The 20,179-nt window shown below is 37.6% G+C and overlaps 1 protein-coding gene across 2 annotated transcripts in view; it reads right to left on the bottom strand.

Annotated features, from left to right (window-relative positions):
- fto (FTO alpha-ketoglutarate dependent dioxygenase) overlaps positions 1-20,179 on the bottom strand; it is a 165,306-nt gene that overhangs the window by 75,592 nt on the left and 69,535 nt on the right. For both annotated transcript variants that reach the window (XM_059531816.1, XM_059531808.1), the window contains exon 8: positions 15,380-15,504. In XM_059531816.1, the coding sequence (XP_059387799.1) occupies positions 15,380-15,504 (125 nt within the window). The remainder of the gene's footprint in view (positions 1-15,379; positions 15,505-20,179) is intronic.

The raw sequence follows: 20,179 nt of genomic DNA on the forward strand, positions 1-20,179 counted from the left end.
CTCCACACATACATGTTTTACCAAATAAAAAGGACAGCACTTTTAGAGTTCATCTCACTATTTGATGTGAGCAAAAGTATTGGAACAGTTGAATTTAAGGTAGATGTAAAAGATGAAAAGCTAATATTTAGTTGCAGATCCCTTGCATCCAATCATAGCAGTGAGTCTGCAACCCATAGACATCACCAGACTCTTATGCTTTGAAATGCTTTTCCCCAGCCTTTAATGCAGCCAAATCCAACTGTTGCTTGTTTTCGGAATTTGTCTTTAGTCTCCTCTTCAGCTGGTGAAATTAATGTTCAGTCAGATTTAAATCTAGAGATTGATTTGGCCAATCTAAGACTTTACATTTCTTTGCCCTGATAACGTCTTTGACTGAACTGGCAAAGTGTTTTGGGTCATTGTCCTGATCCAATATGAAGTGCTTTCTGATGAGTTTGGTGGCATTTTCTTGAATATTGGTAGCCAAGATGATTTTGTACCCTTCCAAATTCATTCTGCTACTGCCATCATACATTAAGTCATCATTAAAATGAAGAGGTCCAGTTCTAGAGACAGCCATGCATGCCCATGCCATGACACCACCTCCACCAAGCTTTACAGGTGAGGTTGCATGCTTAGGTTAATTTGCGCTTCCCTTTTTTCTCCACACTTTTGCTTTCCAATCCCTTAGTTAAAGGTTCATCTTTGTCTCATCGGTCCATCAACTCAGTTCCAAAACTCTACTGGCTCACTTTTGTGAAGAATCTGGCCTTTCTATTTTTGGTCAGAGGTGTAGCTTCTGTAAATCTGTGTCAAATTCTCCTGTGGACTGTAGTTTGACAGAGCATTTCGGTGACTGCCCCAATATTGACACTCTTAGTTGTGGAATACATTTGTTATGGAATGTGGTTTTAGCAATAGCACATGACGATGGAGTAAACCTAAATAGTCTTTAATTCCAACTTTAAAACAAAAGTACAGGAGAATAACCAGGAGAACTTATACACATCAACTCACATAATAATGGGGGAAGTCGTGGCCTGGTGGTTAGAGAATCGGACTCCCAATCGAAGGGTTGTGGGTTCGAGTCCCGGGCCGGCAGGAATTGTGGGTGGGGGGAGTGCATGTACAGTTCTCTCTCCACCTTCAATACCACGACTGAGGTGCCCTTGAGCAAGGCACCGAACCCCCAACTGCTCCCCGGGCGCCGCAGCATAAATGGCTGCCCACTGCTCCGGGTGTGTGTTCACAGTGTGTGTGTGTGTTCACTGCTCTGTGTGTGTGCACTTCGGATGGGTTAAATGCAGAGCACAAATTCTGAGTATGGGTCACCATACTTGGCCGAATGTCACTTCACTTATTTAATCCATTTCATAAACATCAGTCCAGGATGACGAGTAGACAGAAACTGAAGGCTTAAAAAGCCAGGCAAACAAAAGGAGCGAATGAGATGATTAACAAGGTGAAGCTACACAGGAGAACAGAATGAACTAATCAGGACGACTAAGGGGAACTAGTGGTGCATTCAAATCATGTCGGATACATCGTATTTATGAGTTAAATGCACATGAACGCCACCACAAAGTCGTAATTACAAGTGGGAAACTCAGAATTTTCTTTAAGCTCAGAGTTTCCGAGTTGAGGGCGTGTCAATGAGAAACATGACAGAATCGATGGATCGATGGATGCAACGTTTGTTGTTGATGGTAATTTTTTAGTTGAAATTGATATACAGGATTGCAATTAAGAAGTTATATAATAATTCATATGTTTTTATGCGATACAGATTAAAGTGGCTTTATAAATTATTTTAAAAAATTAAAAATGCAAAACACACCTGATGCAAATTTTTTGCTCTTAATTTTCTATAAGGAGAGTTAACAAACCCTGTTGTATTTTCTTGTAATTTATTAAAAGAAGGTACACTGCCATCTTGTGCCAACTAAACTGACTTGAACACACCTGACATCGTAATTACGACTTGTCATCTCGTAAGTATGAACTTCCAAGGAGGACTTGAACACAGCATAAGTCTAAAGAACAAAAGACAGGAGATCAGGAACACAAACAAAAGTCCAAGACAAATATATTTGTGAATAGGGCATGTAGTGAAACATTTTGCATCCACACTGATCACATTGTTTGTTTAGATAAGTAAATATCTCCTTTATAGGGATGTTGCGGTGACGGATTTTTTCCACCGGTTAATCGATGTGTAAAAAAAACGGTAATCCTGGTGTCACCGGGGTTGCGTGTCGGGGATTTCGGGAGGCCGAAAATGCGGTCGTGCAGACGTGCACACGTCTCAATTTACTTTCACTTTAATTAGCGGCAATTCAGTAGCATTTGTTTGAATTAATCATGGGTTAATTTATTTTATTCTTAATAAAAATACACAAAACAATAAGACACTCGCTTGTATTACACACATCTTTATTGCAAAATGAATAATAACTTAACACACCATGCAAAAACTAAACGAAAGCACTTATGAAACACCTTTCATAACCTGCATTTATTAACAAAACGAACCACTGCACACATCGTGCAAGTATCAAACAAGACTCGTTAAATAATTATAAATATTCGTTAAATAAAGTGCCTGCCTTTTTCAGCAAAAAAAAAAAAAACACACTGCACAACCATCGAATATGAAACGAACGAACATCAAAAACTTCGTTAAATAAGGTAGCCTACCCGAATAATCACTGGACACTTAAGTGCAAAAAAAAAACTAATATAAAAATTAAACTCACGTTAAGCTATTAAAAAAAAAGAGGTAGGCCTATTAACTGCATACACCGTACAAAAAAAATTATAAATAGGCTAAATGAGAAACAATAAACGAAAAACCTTCATTTTAAATTGCAACAGTTCGCTTTGAAACCAGATCTTCTGCCATCCTTTGCCAGTTAGCTCGCCTCACTCTCCTCAAATGATAAATGAAATCGGACACCTGCTGCTTTACTGCAGCACTCGTTCCGCTTACGCTAAATTACAAAGGCACGTAGTCACTAACTGAATTAAGTGCTTTATCGCTATAGGCTAAAACTTCAACACGATGGGGGTCAAGTGCTATGACCGGTAGGTGGGTTAAACACCGTGTATCACCGGTAACACCGACTATCGCAACAAGCCTACTCCTTTATCTCTTTCTTTATGTACAAAATTATATTGTACTTAAAATAATTGTACAAATCATATTTTCACATTCTTTGCATAATTTGAAACAACTAAAAAAATGAACCTTGTGAAGACAAAAGTGTCTCTATTTTATTTTATTTTTTCTATTATTTTAAGGTTAATTCATACTAATTCTTTTTTTTATACTGTATTATAATTTTTAGAAATTTAGGGTCGATTTTTATTAAAAAATAATTAAAATGAATTTAACCACTTATTTTGGTATATTAAGGTCACATTAAAAAAAAAACCCATACTTTAATCATTATTTTTTTGGTATACTTTTTCAATGCTTCGTATGTAAATATTGTATTGTTTTACCCTTGTCTCAGACCCAGACTGTCAATCTTAAAATGTAAAAAGATTCTACCCTACATTAATGTATTTTTTAATGCATATTAATTAATTAATAATTTTATTTTCATTATGTGTCACAATTAAAAAAAAAATAGATAAATAAATAAATAAGTGGCCTTAAAGTAAAATAAATTTTTCCTTATATAAAATATTTTTTGGTGACCTGGATTCATCCAAAAAGAATTTAAAAAAATGGCAAACTGCCCCTTTAAACACATCATAAGCAATTGCTTTGATAGTGCATAGGAACATTTGGTAATTCGGAGCGAGATGTAGCCACACAGACAGCAGCTGATGGCAGTAGGTAAGGTTGAAAGGTCTGCTCCACCTGCCTGCTGTATCCCTGTCTAAGTTTGGTAATGAACACAGACAGCTTGGGGACAGTCTGTGTTGAGTGTGTGAGTGTGTATTTAGGGGTCTGACAGGTCCGCTCTGATGTCCCTCTCTCTCTCTGACAGGGCTGACCCGCAGTAATTTCTCCACTGACAGCAGCAGCTGTAGCCGTAACGCATAGACAGATGAAATTTTCATAACTATCTCCTCACAGTCACATCTTCACCTTCAGGACCATTTATAACCCGCCACTCGCCTGCCAGACACAATATGCTTGCCATGAAGCAGACTGCTCCAGCGGTGTTGGAAATAATTAACAGTGCAAGGGCATAAGAAGTGAGTGTGTGTCTGTGGAGAAGAAGATTAAGAAGAGCTAACACTATCATTAACGTACATGTCACTTCAACACAGTCAAGGATATGAAGAACTAATTACACACACACAAACACAGAATAAAGCCCGCCACCTCCTGCATCTTTTGGTCCCCCAAAAGAAAAAGGAAGAGAGCTTGTGTTTGAGAGAAAAACACATTATCACACGTTCATGTAGACTAATGGCTCCGTCAGCCCATGAACTACTTACAATGCGATGACTCAGATTACAGTATCATAAGTGAGAGATTCCTATCCTCTAACCTGAGACCAGTGCAGGCACATCTGCAGAACAGTCACATGACACTTGCACCAAGCAAGCTGTCAGATTCAATCACCTCCTTCTTCCTTGGCTTGATCTTAAAGGAATACTTTCAGGAATTAAAATTATCTACCTGATGTAAGGCAGGCAAGCTTCAAAAAGTACATACAATCATATAAAAATGTTAACCTAAAATGTTACCTATAACCTGTAATGTAACCTATTCTTGGAAAATAAAAACTGAATTTTCAGCAGTCTTCAGTGTTACATGATAATTTGAATTGGATGCTAAAGAAACATTCCTTATTATTAATATTTATAACAGTTATTCTTTCCACACTTTAGTGGAAAACATAATGCATGTTTTTTTCAGGATTATTTGATGGATAGAAATCAAGAGAACAGCATATATATATATAATCTATTATTTGTTCTAGAGCAAATAGATTTGGCTGAGGGCAAAATCTAATCATGTTATATTTGTAACTTCAATGCTGTACAGTCACGGCTTAAAGTTTTAACAGTGACATAAATTTTGTGTTTTGCAAAGTTTGCTGCTTAAGCTATTGAGGTGTTCATTTACATTGCTTCTAGATTATTATGTAGAGTGATCAGATGTATTTTAAATAATTGCTAAAAGCTTCGTTGGCCAAAAAATGAACTTTTCCCAAAAAATAAATAAATAAATTTCACTTTTTTTTTTTTTTAGATCCTGACACAAAATGACCAGCTAACATTAATCATATCAGCAGCACATGTGAAAGTGTGAATGAGTGAAAAATCACTATCATACTAATTACATTGTAAGAGCAGACTGATTGCTATGAAAGAAGGGAAGAAGCACTTCCAATCATTGTGTTCTTGTTAGCAATGGTTACCTCCAAAGAAACAAGTGCAGCCTTCATCGCTTTGCATCAAAATGGCCTCACATGCAAGGAAAGTGCTAAAAAAGAATATTGCACCTAAAAGAACCATTTACCGGATCATCAAGAACTTCAAGGAGAGGTTTGACTGTAGTGAAGAAGTCTTCAGGACCTCCCAGAGTGTCTAGCAAGCACCAGGACCGTCTCCTCCTGAGGAGTCAGCTACGGAATCATGTCTCCAGCAGTGCACTGAGTGCAGATCTTGCTTAGGGATGCAGCAGGTTGGTGTGAGAGCATCTGCACGCACAGTGAGGCCAAGACTTTTGATGATGAGACCTGTGCATGCCAACAGTGAAGCATCCTGAGACCATCCATGTGTGGGTTTGGTTGTCAACCAAGGGAGTGGGCTCTCTCATTATTCTGCCCAAAAATACTGCCATGAAAAAAGAATGGTATCAAAACGTCCTGTAAGAGCGACTTCCAGCGATCTATGAGAAATTTGGTGATCCGTGCATTTTCCAGCATGATGGAGCACCATGCCACAAAGCAAGAGTGATAAAGAAGTGGCTGGAGGATCATTACATTTAAATTTTGTATCATGGCCAGGCAACTCCCCAGATCTGTCCCATAGAGAACCTGTGGTCAGTCCTCAAAAGGCGAGTAGACAACAGAAGCCCAAAAATTTTGATCAACTCCGAGAAATATTAAGGTAAGAATGGATCGCCATCAGTCAGCATTTGGCCCAGAAGCTAATATCAAGCATGCCATAAACAATTGCAGAGCTTATGAAGAACAAGGGTCAACACTGTAAATACTGACTTATATTTTTTTTGCCAATAAAAGCCTTTAAAATGTATGATATACTTATCCAGGGTTTTTCCTACATTGAAAACTTTTTGGCGGCCGCCAAAACGATTTTTTGTCCCACCAAAGCCTTATCTGATCTGTAATTGGGTTTTGTGAGTGAAGCAGGCTACTGACGGAGAGAACGAGCACAGCGCCCCTCCCCCGCGCGGGCACTCTCCGTCTTCAGTTCTGTCTTTGCTCTCTCTCCCTCACATCAAAATCAGCTGATCCCAGGGTTGTCGCTAGTGGGGTGAAAGGTGGTGACGATTATAGGGGCACATGGCTGAGGGAGTGCCCCTGGCGATCTCTCAACCGTCTGAGGCCAGCCTACTTCTTAAAAGAACATACACATCTGAAATGAGAAAGTAAGTGTGCTTACCCCATTTAGCAAGAGTGTTAAGTAAAATTTAGCCTTAATAATCCACAGTATGTATAGGCCTATGACAATGTGTAGTAAATTACCTGTAAAATAATTTAGTTTAAAGTTAGACTGGAGTGAGAAGAAACTAGATCAGTTGCTAGCTAGCTGCTAATTTTATATGGTAAAAAAATACACTATTACACCTTATAACGTTACGTTTTTAATTGATATGATTATACTAAAATAATTATCAGGTCTATCAAAAAAGGATTTTATCTTTCTTAACTATGAAAGCAAGTCGTGGAAAAATCACAGCTTTTTTTGCAAAGAGGGCAAGAAAAGATGACAGTGATTGTTTTTTTTCATGAATAGGATAAAAAAAACAGTTTCTTTGTATTTGTTTTAAATGTAACATTTATTGTCAATATTGGACTTGCGGATCATGTGGGTACTAGGGTACTCTTTGCTGTGTGTGGATGACCATGTCGGTCAGCCACCACCGAAGACCAATTTTGACTCAGGAAAAAAACTGTTATCATTCTTTTTAAGTATACCATAGAAACATATGGAAAAATAATACACAAACACCATAAAAGCAAACTTTGCTAAATAAAAAAATTTATGTCCCTGCCACAAAATAGAGGATTTTTAAAGATTTTTCATGATTTATTTAGACACTCGCGTCATTGAGCTGTAGTATAAACGCAATATCACACTGTGATTACCTACAACTGAATGACATGCATACCAATATACAGCCATATCTCATGCCTACTCGCGTGATATTGCTCATATATGTTAAAGAATTTTGAATGTTAGTGTATGGGCAACTAGCTGTTTTCAGCTGATGAAAGAAAGAAAGAAACTATCCCCCGGTTTCAAAGACAGGGCTTAAGCCTAGTCCTAGACTAAAATGTAAATCTGAGCTGTTTCAACTGAAAGAAACTTGCACAGACTGATTTAAACAGGGCTCTAGAGTGCGACCAATTTGGTTGCATGTGCGACCTACTGTAATATCTCAATGGTGAGACTAAAAAGAAATCAGAGGTCGTACCGGTACGACCAGCTTTTCGAAGGAAAAAAGTCTCAGCGACTCTGAAAGTCTCGCTGTGGTCCAACAACAGACACTAGAGCCTTGCATTTTCAGCCCCTTGAGCCGGGCTTCGGGCTAATTTTCACATCATAGTTTAGACGCGGGCCAGGCCTCCCGCCTGTTTTAGGCTTCTCCTTACTTTAATATTTTAGACATCCATTAATTAGTGCTGAAAAAAAAAAATATGAGCTGGTGGAAACAACACGAGACTGTGCTACTGCGGCTCAACAGTGTTTATTGTCCCGCCAGCAGCAGTATGGTGCGTGCCATCGGTGCAGCTGAACAGTTTTGCGTTCAACTGCACACAATAGGCTTAAGCTTGCCGCAAAGCACCGGCAAAGGTATTTACCATAAGTGTGACAGGGGGAAATAGTAAGGAGATATTTGAATTATTTACTAATAAACTAGTGTTTTATGAATCTGTGTTGCAAGGATGAAGTTGCCGATCCTGACTCGCCATCTCCTCACGCCTTTAGAGAAAAGTGCATTATTCCAGATTATGATTATAATTCAAGAGTTTTTGTTTTCTATTTGTTTTATTTCATTAAGTAGTCGTTTAAAGCTTTCTATAGATATATTTATCATGTCTGGCATGTATTCACTGAGTTTTGGTTTATTATTGTGAAGCGCTCCTGTTAAAGACGAGATGGCAGAAGGAAATGTTTGTTTTCTTTATTTTATAAAAGAACAATGGTTTTGTTGATATTGTGAGTGCACACAAATAAAAGTAGACCTTTAGCAGTTATGAATGATGTATTACAATTACCTTTATTAGCAAAAATGACGGCGTATCCACTGAAAAAAAAAAATGCAAGTGATCATGCTTGTGTCTCCATGACCTGAAGTGTCTCCGCACAAACTATTGGATATAGCGCACATTTATCTGGGTCTAACATTTAAACATTGTTATATGCTTGAACTGATTTATATCTATCAATTTTATTTTAGGCAAGTCATGATGATTTGAGAATGCTAAATTGATCAAACATACGCTCACTGCCTGCCTATATATATACACACCAGTGTTGCCAGCTGGTTTAGCCAAGGCCAAAGATCAAGAAGGCTAAACTACAGGAGTTGGCCATCCGAGGGTCATGTGACTGCAATGGAGGATAGTCCATGAGACATGGAGCCATGAGATGTTCAGTTTGAAGCCCTTAAAACACTTAATTTAGATTTTATTTTTATTTAATTTATCTTGAGATGTTTTAAGTTTAAATTTCAGCTCAGTGAAGCACTTTAAGCACCAACACTTTTTCAGTAAGTTACCTTTCTTGTAGAATTGTGCTTCAAATGAAGAACTTTATGTTGACCAGATTGTTAGTTAATCATTTAGGCTACAAGTCAATATTGCCTATATGGACAGCGATTAAAAAAAAAAGTGAACTTGTAAAACTGTGATGTTAAATGTGATGGGGTCGAAAATTTGGGTGCACCAACCTTTGTGATGGTGCACCTAAGAAAAAAAAAAGTTTGGTTTGGGTGCACCAGTGCAAGAAGTTAGACTAGAGCCCTGTTAAAACATGTCAGTGACTTTGTTTTGTCTTAAGATGCGCTTCAGTAATGCTTTTTTCTAAGGCATATTTATAAAATTTACTTAAATTGAACTATGGCCTAATCCTGGCTTAGGCTAAACCCTGTATATGAAGTTGAATATAATGACAGGAGGGTGAGTATATGGCAGTTTTTTTTTTGGGGGGGGGGGGGGGGGGTGAACTCTCTCACCTTTAAGCCAAACCAATAAAGGTGTTAATATGCTTTGTTTTAAAAGTAAAGACCAGCGTTTCATACAGCAAACTCAAGTGTATCAAACAGCTGAGCTAACAAAATGTGATTGTGTCTGCTTCAGTTTGTTAAAGTGTTTCAGTAGCCATTAAGCTCCAGCACAGCTCTACATTCTAGCTCAGTTATATCCTCACCCTCTTGCTTGCTTAAATTCGGACTGTTCTTGGTATTTTCTGCAATGCAGTAATGTTGTGCCACTCTGGTTAGCCTCATGCGTTTCTCCGTCTCTCTTTCCATATAAAATCAACGCTTAATAGCAGAGTGCACAACTGCTTGCTGGGGCCCCAAATTTCTGCGGTGCTCATAATTGCATCAAGAACGGCAAACCGTTTACCATCACTGCAAAAAGCATAATTATGCGATGCTGTTTTTATTAAGCCAAGTGAGCAATTAAAACGAAAAGCAATTTCTCTTTTTTAATGGTATTCTCCCCTCTCATTTGGATGCATCCGAGAAACGTTCGTTTTACACAGGGAGGCAACTTGCTGAATCATGTCCTCTTATAAACTGTTGTTTATAGTTTGGTCACATAATGAAGCCTTCCATCCACCCAGCTATTAGGACGCCACATGTGTTCACCAGTGTGCATGTGTACATTTTAGTGTAATCCCTTGTACTTGTTTGCGTTCGTTCGCCACAAACATACAAGCTAAGAAACAAATAGGACTTACTTTTCCTCTCTAAAAAACAAATATAAAAGAATGATATTCCAGTGTGTACTGGCACCCCCCCCAAATCCAATAGGGTTCGCCGAGCGGGTCACTGCATGTACTATCCAATCCTGACAACCACAGGCATACGAGAGCGGGCATACAAAGAGGACAGCAGCCATGGTGGGTATGTCACGAATAGCTTTATGATTGCTAAACAGTGATTTAGGCATAGCAGAGTAATTTATGATCAAACTCTCAGATGCTTTTTCTACTGGTAATCACACATTGCATGCACGTCGCAAGGGAGGGACCACACATGTTTGTTTCGATAAAGACAGACAAATTAGATGACAGCTTTTATGCCCAACCATCACTTTCACACTAATTACAGCCCTGTCTATGATGAAAGAAACACATCCAGACAGACGCACACAAATAAATGTGTTACCTCTCTGAGCGCTGTGCAGTGGGCAAACACACCAGCAGGAGAATATACATGTATGTGTTTGTGTGTGTGTGTGTGTGTGTGTGTGTGTCTTTACAGTGAGCAAGTCCAGGTGTTTGCCCGTGAGCACTGGAGCCTTCGGTGAAACACATAAGCTCTAGCCAGCGATGATAAAACACACACTGCACTAACACTTGAGTCCATGTGTGTGTGTGTGTGTGTATATGTGTGTGTGGTTGTGTGTGTGTGTAAGCATCTTCACATACGGGTGTGTACCTGTGTGCTGTTACGGCTTTTTTCATTAACCAGCCCTCCTTACTGGCAGACAAACTCACACTCAAAAGCAGTTTGGTTAATTAAACTGATGAGTTAGCAAGAGCAAACGCCATCGAACCCTCAAGCATAGGTGTGTGTGTGTGTGTGTGTGTGTGTGTGTGTGTGTGTGTGTGTGTGTGTGCATGATATCTCCATCCTTACGAACTGTAAAGGTCTCTCCAGCATCAGAGCTGTCATATGCAGGGTGAGCATGTCCGTTCTCATTGAAGATAGACGTTAACGGACTTTTTCCCTCCACTCTGGGACAGCAGCTCTATTGTCTGTCCTCTGTCAGACGCTGGTGGGAGGGACACAGTCACTGCTGGGACAAAAGATACGCCGCAGGATTGACAGCTATGGAGACACCCCGTTCCTCATGAGACGACAACCGGTGGATTGAATTTGTGTACCAATGAAAGTGAGACTGAGGAATAAAGACAGAGGGAAAACCAACTGTGAATGTGTTCATATGCAATCGGTGCTTGAGAATGGTAGTATAGCTTTTGAGTTACTCCTAACAACATGTAGACTGTGAATCTAAGGAAATTAACATGTTAGTTTTTGCTAGTTACTTTTGTGTTATGGTTTTCTGAATGCTTGACTTTTTTAATATTATAATGCTAGTAATCTTGTGTCGTGCCATGTTGGGGTGGCATGCAAAATTCAATCACCCATCCCCCTGAATACATCTTTCCTAAATGTCTTAACTTAATATTTTAGCTTTGCAAATATAAATGCGGTTATTTAAGTTTAATGCAATTGCAGTCAAATCAAAAATCAAAACAAGAACTATACAGAAATAAAGCTAAAGTAATATGAAATACAAATATTACATGAAAAACATACATTTAAAAAATAATAAATAGCAATGTTGCCTTAGAAACTAACCAAAATATGCATACAATTACTCAAATTAAAACTAAAACTAAAATGAAGCATAGTAAAAGCTTTGCAAAAAAATCATACAAAGCGTGCATTACTTAAAGTATAAGTGCTATATAATCACCAAATATTATGGTGTTAATTCAAAAAGTAACGTTAATTACTTTATTCCTCTGAAACAGTGTAATTATTACATACACATTACTCTTAAAACATTAACACTGACCTCGTTTGTATTGCCAAAACATAGGTGAGTTAGCTATCATGTTTGCCTGTGAGAGTAATGTTTGGTGTTTGATGTTCTAGTCTGTAGAGAAACTTCTGCTTGCCCTCTGAACTCCATGACCTTTCTGTGTGTGTGTGAGTGTGTGATGACAGCCTGTGGCATTTCTGTTCAGAAGGTTTCCACCCAGGTGAAGTACGAGAGGTCACACCACACTCAACACACTGAGACACTCACTAAAATACAGACATTCAGAGCCTGAGGTCAAAGGTCACACACTGAGGGTGAGTGATGAGGGCAGCTGCCCTTCAGGATGCAAAAATAAACTGCAATAATGAAAGTTGTAAAAAATGCAGATATCTATTATGATATCTAATGCATTAATTAATATTGCTGAATTGAACCACGTAAGTGTTACATGGGTTACATTTTATTTTAAGCTGTCCTTGTTACAGTGTGATTATACATTTAAGTACTGAGTAATATTAATTACCTACATGTACTTACTAAATGGTTAGGGTTAGGTAAGGGTTACTTGCATGTAATTATGCATAATTTATATTGTGATAGTAAATACATGTAACGTGTAACAAGGAAACCTTAAAACAAAGTGTTACCCTACTATGTTTAAGAGACATTTTGAAAATAACGCAAGGAAACAGCAGAACAAATTAACTGACGTCTTTTGCAGTTCATAAATCTTTTCAGATTTAAATAAAATGATTAATAACTTAAGTGTTTAATAAGAGCCATTCATCCAAGTGCATGCTCTCCTGCTCTTTTCGTCTATGAAAAACTGGTTTTGGATGACCTACTGTACATGCTTTAGTAAATTATGCCCTAAATCTGCCCCGTCCACTTAAACCTGACAGACATCTTGTGCATCTAGAGGAGAGTGAGTTCATTTTTCCACTGTCTGACAGAAAGTATGAACGGTGGCTGCTCTCTCCTGTGGTTTTACTGAGTGTCCAGCGCTACACATGCACACAGATGCACACTTCCTCTCACACCTCTCTTGTTGCTCCATTTATTACTCTATCACTTTTTGTAATTAAGTAACAATGCAAGAACTCCAAAAACAGAATAAGCAAAAACACAGAGGGGAATATAACAGAGAGAGAGAGACTGAAAGAGAGGGAGGTGGAGACAGATGGGCATTTTCAGAGATCATTTATCAAACTCAGACCGTTCACTCCCCTCCCCTCTCCTAAACCCCCATGTAATTCAGTAATCATTTTCATTATCATATAATGACCTTACAAAGCCTACAGCAGTTAGCACGGTCACTACAAACCACACAGCTGTTCCCGGCACTGCCCCCTTCATCACCTCCCAAACACGCAATCTGCCCACCACAGGAATGGACTGTGACCCCTGCAGAGGTCAAAGGAGGGATGTAGATGTGACAGGAGATGTGAGCAAGGTCGGTTTCTATCTGAGCGCGTGTTCACATGTGTACTTTTTTACGTAAACTCGAATTGCAGCACGTCTAGGGGGCGAGATCAATGGTTTTGACCCACAACACTGCGGCTTGCATATGGATGAAACAAAACCACAAGGCCGACCCCTTTCGTCTGCCAATGCAAATGAATCTCTAAGAGGTCTTCCTTCTGTAAGTGTTTGATATTGACCTATGAAAGAAACAAAACTTTTTAAGAGCAAATCATTCCGGAATATTTCAAAAGCACAGATGGATATGCATATATGGTCCCCTTTGCATGCATTGCACTTATTACACCTTCATTGTAAAAGTGCTCAACCAAAAAGACTCAGCTAACTTCCAAGGGGGAAGTTTAGACTACTTTACCACCTTAGACTATTTTATTCAAATATTTATGGCTTCACTGTTTAATTACCAAATTTAACATTTTGTGTGCTATGGGAAAACAAAAGATTCTAGTAAAAGAATATAGTAAAAAAAAAAAATGGGTGACCGCAGTACCTGTCTTGACATTTTCATATTGCAAGAGCAAAATAAACAGTAAACGACCAAAATGAGTCCATCGAAAGAGGTTAAACCAAAGAGCCAAAATGTCTGGAGGTGGTAAGTTAATAAGCCTGAGTACCCATAAGTCAACAGGAGAAGCCTACAGTCACATTTAGCATCTCTGTCCCTCAGGGTAACTTCAGATCGCTGAAAGCAGGTCCAGAGGCCCCACAGTCTGCAGCACTCCAACTACTGTTTAAGAAAGCAAATGTCTGTAAGACAATAAAAGCTTTAATCAATCAGCTCGCTGTGCTTATGTTTATGAGCCTGTAGCGCCAACCATCCATCACCCAGTTTTAACCACTCAAAACACAGACACAGAGACAAAAGAAAGGCATAATGTGAGGAGTGGGCCTGCTGCATGCTAAATTAATAAAACAATCACAACCTTTCATGGCAAAATAAGCGACATGATTTAGCACGCTGCTCCAAGAAGTTTCCTTTCAAGAAGAGTGGTCAGAAATGGATGTTTGTGTTGGGCGCTGTGAGTCATGATAGTTGTTATAACCGTCTGTCATAATAATAGTACTAATACATCACCGCATTCAGGTGAGCGGAGTGCGGTGTACCACGTTCGCTTTATCAGCTCATGTTGGAGGAGATATTATCAGCTACGAGTTCATTTGTGTCTTAACAGCGTGTCTTAACCTTAGCCTGAGCTATCTGCCTCCCCTGCCTAAATGCGATTTGTTGACAGCTACTTCACAGACCTGTGCCTGATGTTTCGAAGAGTGACGCTATCTCGCTCCAGAAGGGGGGCAGGAAGTGATAGTGGAAAGGGATGAGTTCAAACACATTGCAGTGTGTGCACACAGAGGAGTGAAGATAGTGAAGTTGTGTCCTTGATGCCATCTGACAAATGAATCGTGGTCTGGTCCATAGTTTTCATCACCTGATTTAAGAAAACATCAGCACTGTTTACAGGTACCAGCAGCCCCGGGCTTCACTCTGGGGTCAAAGTGAGGGGACGACCCCCTTAAAGGGGCCACTTTACAGAAACAAGAAGACAGGGAGGAGTCCTTATTTGCCTTAAAATTAATATGCAAGAATTTCAAGGGGGGAATTCACTTCTTTCAGGCCATACTGACTAATGGTCTGATCTGAATGAAGACAGATTACCACACACACACACAAACACACACACACACACACAGTAGTCTGATGGGAAGTAATAAAGCAAGGGAAAGAAGGTGTGTTCTAGTGTGTTGGTATGCGTATCTGTGTGTGTACGGCTGGTTCGCTGTGTTATCAGAAAAAATGGACTATGTCTCTCAGTCGCCCTTATCTCAGAGGAAGTCAATGGGCTATCAGCACACGTGTATGCGTGTGTTTGTGTGAACTCTCTCGGCCTGAAGGGCTGTCCTCCTGCTAACATAAAAAAACCTTGCTTCTATACAATGGGACATTAAGCACAGGAGTTTAGCACACAGGCACATACCTGTCCCTCCATGTCTGTCTGTGCTGCTGTCTGTCCGTCAGGGCGTTCAGTAAAATGTCTGCCATCTCTCTTCTGTTCTCCTGCACCGTGTCCTCGTCCTCTACCACAGCCAACAGCAGCTGAGTCTGCAAACAAACAACACAGTCGCTTTAGAACTTCAAACTAGAAATTACACAAAATCAGTTTCGCTCAGTCAGTCAGTTACGCTCAACAACGTTATACTACACACCATACAAAAGTTTGAGATCAGTAGTCAGTATTGTTTTGTTTTTTTTAAGAAATTTACACTTTTATTCTAAAAGGATGCATTAAATTAATCAAAAGTGACTGCAGACTTTCATAATGGTACAAAAGATTTCTGTTTCTCACACACACACAAAAAAGGCTGTTCAGTTAAACTTTCTATTCATCAAAGTATCCTGAAAAACAAGTATCATGGTTTCCACAAAAATTAGCAGTACAGCTGTTTTCAACATTGATATTAATAGCAAATGTTTCCTAAGCACCACATCGGCCTATTAGGATGATTTCTGAAGGATCATGTGAATGAGTAATGGCTGCCGAAATTTCAGCTTGGCCATCACAGAAATACATTTTATTTTAAAATATATCAAGATAGAAAATGTAATTTGAAGTGAAATAATATTTCACAATATTATTGTTTCAAATACATTTTTTAATAATGTAAAAATGCTGCAATTTAAATGGTTGTGTACTTTATTTACAGAAACCACAACTACTGTAAGTGATAATGTTATGATAGACAAAATCATTACAATTTACTTGAAAATTTGTAAAGATATTCAAATTACTACATGAAGACATGCTGATAAAACATTTTTAGCCATGAAGCATCTCATAACTTACCAGGATGTGAAGTTTGAATATTAAGAATTGTAAATGAGATTAAGAGTCATGGCATAAGGCAAGACAATGGTCACACAATATCTTACAGTACGGCATTCTGCATTTCAAACAATCATGAATTAGTAGTACACAACCATATTCATGAGTGATTATTAAGTAATATATTTATGACTGGCACAAATATGGAAGTATAAAACCACATTAGGGCTGCACAGCAACTCTTGCTCTTAATGGATCCTGCAGTATCCTCAATAAAGAAACAACTGCTCTTATCTTGAAATAAAAAAATAAAGAAATCAAACTGTACTAGCAAGCCTGTGAACAAGCTCTTAGCCAGCGCTTCAACAAATCAATATACTGTACATTCATTCCCTTCATGTCAGAAGTCAAATCTATTCTTTACTTATGCTGCTGACTCAATCTTGCAAACACTAATCATTAAGCCAGAATCAGAAACTGCAGGACAAAATTATATTTGCATTGTGATGTTTCTGCATGCATATATTTTTTAAATACAATAATATCATACTGTACAGTACATTATATATATATATATATATATATGGAATTTGGGGGAAATTTTGGGAATTAATTGGAAATTGGTATGGAATGCTTTTTTTAGGATTTATTGATGAATGAAAACTTGTAAACCGCGTTTATTCAAAATATAAATATTTTCTAACAGTATAAGTCTTTATTATTACATTTTAATTTAACACATCCTTGTTGAATAACAGTATTAGTTTATAAAAAAAAATTTGAAAAGATACTGACCTCAAACTTAAATGGTAGTGTACTATTTAAAAAAAAAAATATTTTCATTTTAAATAAACACTTTTCTTTTTTGTAACTCCTTATTCAGAGAATCCAGAAAAAAATAACCACAGGTAATATATATATATATATATATATATATATATATATATATATATATATATATATATACACACACACACACACACACACTTTACAGGTGCATCTCAAATTAGAATGCCGTGGAAAAGTTCATTTATTTCAGTAATTCAAATTGTGAAACTTGTGTATTAAATAAATTCAGTGCACACAGACTGAAGTAGTTTAAGTCTTTGGTTCTTTTAATTTGGATGATTTTGGCTCACATTTAACAAAAACCTACCAATTAACTATCTCAACGATTTAGCATACTTCATAAGACCGATATTTTTTTTTTATTTTACTAGCTAGTTAGCTACTGTATAAACACTTTTTGGAATTTACAAGTTAAACTTGAATCCCATAGATCAAATATATTTAGAATATAAAAACTGCAGCTAGTGTGGCTTCAGAGAAAATGGAGGGGAATCCTCCGCTTAGGAGACTAGAGGGGATTGTGTGTGGGGGAAGGTCATTTTTAGACTTCTGCTTTATTATTTTTCATTATTTTATTTTACTCACCTAAATGTTTGTTGCAGTCTATGGTTTGTTCAGTCAGGTTATTTGTTTTTACAATGGTATAGCCTAATTTAGTTGCTTTAGTAATTTAGTATATTACACACAGCACAAGGACGTTTTAAGAAGAGGGGATCTTTCAGAATATTTCAAGATGAAAGCAACTTTGAATTAAAAACAGACCGAAAATTATGCTAAGATAAGATAATGCTGGAAGATTTTTTTTCTCAACTACATTTAAGTCCCCATTTTCTGCAATTTTGCAAATATCCAGTTCATTCCCATGAATTCCCATGGAAAGTTTCCCATTTTGAAAATTCCCAGAATTTTGCAACCCTAGTTTTTATGCATGGAAAGTGTAAAAGAACAGCATTTGATTTATCTTTTTAACACTGTAAATGTTTGTACTTTCATTTAACTCCTCATTGCTGAAAAGTATATATTTTGTAAAAAAAAAAAAAAAAACATAAATAAAATACATCTTACTAGCACGTAACTTTGGTTTGGTAGAACATTTGAATTGAACAATAAAAAATTCAACATATATTAAAATATACTTTAAAAAGTTATCTGCGTTTTCATTTCTTTTAAAAAGATGCAAAATGCCAGACTGTCCCTCTCGCGCTGTCTTCCTCTACAGTAGCAGGAGCTAAAATGTTTGACAAGTGAGGAAGCATACGCAAAAAGTCCTCAGAGCGTTGGTTCACCTCACCTGTTTCACAGCAATCTCTTTTTCTTTATTTCTTTTCATTACCTGTCAGCGATCGTTACCTGTTAGACTCATCCTGTCTCAGAAAGCGTCAGCTGAAAGAGTCTGCCATGACTCACTCTGACTGTGGGGTCATGAGGTCAGTTGAATCACATCAGACTAAACATAGATGACACAACAACAGTGACAATGTGTGTGTATGTGAGTATGAGAGAGAGAGAGAAACTGTTGATGAGAGAAATTATCACAACCAACTTATATTTACGACCCTATATATGTGCACCTTATCTGTGAGTATGCTTGTTTACCCCAAAATGACGGTAGCTGTCATCAGATGGGTGATGTTGTGCAGTGCTCCTGGGTTCAGGACCACAGTGAAGAGGGTGAGACAGAGGGCAAGTGACTAACAGAGGCGGCTGAGTGTATTTGTATAAGGAAACACACTTCAGGTTACCCCACGCTAACAGAGGGGAAGAATAAACACACATGCACACTCACCAGGACTATCAGCCAACCAATGGCAGAAAGGCCATCTAAAATACCAACAGAAACCTGAACAGCTAGCGCCAAACTAAGATAATGTATGACATGAGGATTTAAAACGCATAACAGCTGGTGAGCATTCCCAAAAATAACCTACGTTTGACAAACACACACACTAAATTTACACAGATGGACTGTATTTGATCAAGTCATAAAACAAATAGGTAGCATGACAACAGTATGTGTTACACAGTATGTTTTTTTTTTTTATCTGTTTGAAGGAATTATGAGTTAGAAATTAGTGTGCTCAAGCCAGTTTTATGTTAATAGAATTAAAAATAATAATAATAAAATAAAATGAGTAAAATGCAATTTCAGCATGTATCATTCAATACCTTAAATGCCAAGTGAATTCGATTTCTCAATAAGTGTCTACGGTGGCTCCAAATAATGGACAAAAAATTCAATTTCATGTCATTCAATCTTTATGATTTTCTTTCTTCTGTGGAACATAAACGTTTTAGTGTTTTTTGTGCATACAATGGAAGTTAATGGTCATCAAAAGTTTGGTTACCAACATTTTTCTAAATATCTTTTTTGATGTTCCACAGAATAAAGCATTGTATAAAGAATAATATGAGGGTGAGTCCAAAGAGAGAATTTGCTTCTTTTTTTTTTTGAATATCACCTTAAGGAATGTATAAAATTCAAATAATTGGATCATTTACTTGGAATGTATAATTTACTTGAAACTAACGTTTACCAAAATAGGGGTTGTACTCTTAAAAATAAATGTTTTAATTTGAATGGATGGTTCCATGAAAACCCTTGAACATTCATGGAAACCTTTAAAATGCAGAAAAGGTTAATTAGTGGAAAAATGTTTCTTTAGATTTTTAAAATCTTCTTCAAAATGGTTCTTTCAGGAACTGTTCACTGAAAGGTTCTTTGGGGAACCAAAAATGGTTCTTCTGTGGCATCACTGCAAAAACCTTTTATTTTTAAGAGTGTGGGTAATTACTCCGAAGCCAATTTCTTTCTCGTATGTGAAAAGCAGTATGTCAGATGAGTCTAAATAGGAAGTATTCATAAAAGAGTAAGGTTCCACAATTCCAAAATACATATCTGATTGGTTTTTAATGTCCAATGAGGCCACAGGAGACACACTTCCAGTGAGGAACAGTGACACCGCTGACATAGTAGGTCAACTTGACAATAGCAACAAGTCGCATAAAAAAATTGTCAGGATTATATTCATACTACACACATGAACTTGTGGGTCAATATAAAACATTTTCCACAGTCGAGAATCATATTATTCATCAAAATCAGTA

This window comes from Carassius carassius, chromosome 3 (assembly GCF_963082965.1).
Source record: "Carassius carassius chromosome 3, fCarCar2.1, whole genome shotgun sequence".
Taxonomy (NCBI): domain Eukaryota; kingdom Metazoa; phylum Chordata; class Actinopteri; order Cypriniformes; family Cyprinidae; genus Carassius; species Carassius carassius.